Raw genomic sequence first — 4,330 nt, 5'->3', positions numbered from 1 at the left:
CACTTCTCTGCTCTGGTTGGCATGGAAACCGACGGCTACGATAATCGCGGCGCAGGCGCCAACCTCAACACTGACGACGACGTCACCGTCACCTTCCTCCCGCTGGTGGACAGTGAGAGGAAACTACTGCAGATTCACTTCCTGTCAGCACAAGAGGTAAACACACTGGTCAAACAGTAATACGTTCACATTTACATCCATGCATTTCGTTGGATAAGGTTGAGTAAAGAGTTGAGTAGATGCAACATTTGCTGCATTCACTCTTTTTTTGTGCCTGTCTGCATTGAAGCCTTTCATACTACCATAATACCTTATATCTATTATTTTGGTTGTCATATTTGAAATATTAAACATATTTAAGCAGTGTGTAGTTAACCTCTTAATGACGTACACTACAGCATAAAATTTGGGATCAGTAAGATTTTTAAATAAGTTTATACTCATCAAGGCTGTGTTCATTTGAATTAAAAAAAACCCTGAAAAATGTAATATTGTAAAATTATTATGATGTAAAACAATGTATTTCTATATTAATATGCATTACAATTCAATTTATATCTGTAATTCAAAATGAATTTTCAGCATCATTACTCCAGTCTTCAGCATCACATGATTCTTCAGAAATCATTCTAATATTCTGATTTATTATTAGTGTTGAAAAAAGCTGCTTAATGTTTTTTTGAAACCTGTGATACTTTTTGTTTAGGATTCTTTGATCAATAAAAGGTAAAAAAAGAACTTTTTTTTAAATAGAAAGGTTTTCTAACAATATACACTAATGTTCAAAAGTTTGGGATCAGTAAAATTTTATTCTTGAATGACATTAATACTTTTATTCACCAAGGATGTGTTCAATAAATATAAAGCGATATCATAGATTTACATTGTTAGAAAAAATATTTATATTTTGTATAAATGCTGTTCTTAGTAACTTATGAAAGAGTACAAAAAATATTTGTCAGCACAACCGTTTCCAACATTGATTATTCTAATAATAAATCAGTATATTAGACCGATTTCTGAAGGATCATGTGACACTGAAGACTGGAGTAACAGCTGATGAAAATTCAGCTTTGCATCACAGCAATAAATTGTATTTTCAAGTATATTAAAATAAAAACCATTATTTTATATTGTAATAACATTTTGCAATATTACATTTTTTTTCTGTATTTTTAATCAAATAAATGCAGCCTTGATGAGCAGAACTTTTGAGCTGTAGTGTATATATTCTAAAGAGATCAAAACAAAAACTACTGGTATGGGATATTAGCATCAACATCGGCAGATATGCAAAGCTGCAGCGTCGTTATCAATACTGGATGTGAAAAAGTGGTATTGGACATTTCTAATTTCAGCTATTCACAGATTAAAGAAGTAGTTTACTTTCAGAACAAACATTAACAGATAATGTACTCTCCCCCTTGTCATCCAAGATGTTCATGTCTTTCTTTCTTCAGTCGAAAAGAAATTGTTTCTTGAGGAAAACATTTCAGGATTTCTCTCCATATAGTGGACTTCTATGGTGCCCTGAGTTTGAACTTCCAAAATGCAGTTTAAATGCAGCTTCAAAGGACTCTAAATGATCCCAGCCGAGGAAGAAGAGTCTTATCTAGCGAAACGATTACAAGTTATATACTTTTTAACCTCAAATGCTTTCTCCTCCAACTTCAAAATCGTCCTACATCACTGTTTGACCTTTTTTGCATGTTCACTTTATAAACACTGAAGTTGGAGGAGAAAATGAAATGGGAGTTTTTTGACATACCCTAACTGTATTGAACCGGAATACAGAGTTCACACAGAGCTAGACAAGATGAACATTTGAGATTAAAAAGTATATAACTTGTAAATGTTTTTAGAAAATAACATCTCATTTCGCTAGATAAGACTCTTCTTCCTCGGCTGGGATCGTTTAGAGCTCTTTGAAGCTGCATTTAAACTGCATTTTGGAAGTTCAAACTCAGGGCACCATAGAAGTCCACTATATGGAGAGAAATCCTGAAATGTTTTCCTCAAAAAACATAATTTCTTTACGACTGAAGAAAGAAAGACATGACCGTCTTGGATGACAAGGGGGTGAGTACATTATCTGTACATTTTTGTTCTGAAAGTGAACTACTCCTTTCAAGTCAAGTCAAGTAGTCTTTATTGTCATTCTGCTACATGTGTGGACATATAGTGGAACGAAATGTCGTGTCTCGCAGGACCACGGTGCTACATACTGGTTAAACATAACATAAACATGAAAAGAGTACAAGTATAATAAAAGCAGTTATAGACCTATACAACAGTTTAACCATCTGACTATACACATACTATAATATAACTACAATAAGTAGTTGACTACACATTCAAGGACTGAGAATACAAATACTTTACATAAATACTGTACATGAAATCAAACAGAAAAGATATTTTGTACTTGATTGTGCAAAAGAGATATTTTGTGCATTTGGTTGTGCAGATAAAGGATTTTGAGGGAAGCAGCACACAGTGCAGAAGGATTTGTAGTGCAGAAAACAAGTAAACATACAGTCTTATTAAGTCTTTGTAGCAGCAAGTGATTATAAAGTGTCTAGTGTACGTAAGTGTGTTACTACAGGTGGTTTGTACGGCCCACTCACCTGTGTGTAGCACACTCAGAATTGTACTTCGGAGAATTTGTCAACAGTTTTTAGTGAGTTTGGGGGAGAAGGCTGAGTTGAGGGCTCTCACAGTCTGGGGGAAAAAGCTGTTGAGCAATCTGACAGAGCGAGCTTTGATACTCCTGTACCTTCTACCTGATGGCAGGAGCTGGAAGAGGTTGTGGGAGGGATGGGTGAGGTCCTTCACGATGCTGGAGGCCTTACTGGAGCATCATGGATGGAAAATGTCCAGAATGGAGGGGAGAGCCTTGTATGCGTTTTTCTCAGTTTAATTATGCATTTTAATTTATGCATTCCCTGGGAATCGAACCCGTGTCCTTCTGTGAGCCAAGACCAAGATGTAGCATCTCTGAGCATGTGACTCAAAGCATGACTCTGACTGGTTCGAATCTGTGTTTGCATGGATCAGGGCGTTAGACTGATGTGTGTGTGTTTTCAGATGGGCAGCGAGGAGCAGCAGGAGCGTCTGCTCAGGGATTGGCTGGACTGCTGCGTGACGGACGGCGGGATGCTGGCGGCGATGCAGAAGAGCAGCAGACGCAGACATCACCCGCTCATCACGCAGATGCTGGAGAAATGGCTGGACGGGTACCGACAGATGCTGCCGTGTCCCACGCTCTCCGACGGCGAGGACGAGGAGGACGAGGAAGACGAGTGACCGGCCTAAACCATTTCAACACTGTTTTACAGTCGCCCTCTTCCCCAGAATGCAACCCCCCCCCCCCAACGACAGCGAGGGCTGAAAATCTTTGTGTTTAGTCAAATGAATTTTGTTTTTTGAATTTCTGTACGTTTGTATCCCTCGTACGTTAGACGTGCTGCATGCGGCTCTTCGGGTGTGGAATGAGGAGAATAAAGGAGAGTGTTAGAGGAGCACTTACACCAAGCACATATTCTTTAGAGGCTTTGAATCTGATGCAGGAGTCAGAGTTTATGATTTACTCACACTAAACGATTCAGTATGAAGACGTGCACATTTCTCACCAGTGTTTCTGTTCTCTGCTCTCGCGACACGTGTGCGTTTTGTTCATTTGATTGTATTTATTTATGTCTTTCCTCTCTCTCTCAGTGGACACTGACCCTCGTGTTACAGACGTCAGACTCTCGTACTGTGAGGAAAGACATGAAGACGCCTGTAAGAGTTTACTGACATGTTGACCCTGTGATCTGGTACCTCATTTGTGACGTCAGGTGATTCCGAAACAGAGGAGAGCGAATCACACGGCTTTAACATTAAACTAGAAACACGTCTGCTCTCTCATCTTCTGTCTGACTCGTTTTTTGCACCTGAAAATGTCTAATCATTGCAGCAGAATTATTATTCCACAGAAATAATTCACTTCATACTTCATCTTTTTAAAGCAAAAACTGTTTGTTTTTTTAATGCACTGGCATGATTTTGGTCTATTTTGCTTTAGTATCTTATTTTAGTCTACTTTTCAAAAGTTTTTCAAAAGGGTTTTACTGAGAGGTTTGTTCATATAGTATTCATTCTGATTTTTTTATCATATTTTATTCCTAAAAACAAGTAAAAAAGCATTGGTTTTCTGTCTGTCAGCAGTATTTTCTTGTTTATGGAATGATGAAAAAGATAAATCCAAAATCCCCTCTGATAAAAGTCAACAAAATCAAACAAGCCTTCATCCAATCAGATTTATGTTCTGGAAATGTATGTAAATTAG

At 37.7% G+C, this 4,330-nt stretch overlaps 1 protein-coding gene across 1 annotated transcript in view; it reads left to right on the top strand.

Moving 5' to 3' along the window:
- Positions 1–3,909, top strand: part of zranb1a (zinc finger, RAN-binding domain containing 1a) — a 14,217-nt gene extending 10,308 nt beyond the window's left edge. The window contains exons 8-9 of the mRNA XM_073827964.1: positions 7–156; positions 3,088–3,909. Coding sequence (XP_073684065.1) covers positions 7–156; positions 3,088–3,306 — 369 coding nt within the window. The 3' untranslated portion in view covers positions 3,307–3,909. The remainder of the gene's footprint in view (positions 1–6; positions 157–3,087) is intronic.
- The last annotated feature ends 421 nt before the right edge of the window (positions 3,910–4,330 follow it).

Source organism: Garra rufa, chromosome 22 (genome assembly GCF_049309525.1).
Source record: "Garra rufa chromosome 22, GarRuf1.0, whole genome shotgun sequence".
Taxonomy (NCBI): Eukaryota; Metazoa; Chordata; class Actinopteri; order Cypriniformes; family Cyprinidae; genus Garra; species Garra rufa.
Note: the sequence above shows the minus strand (reverse complement) of the source record. Positions and strands in the feature narration are given on the sequence as shown.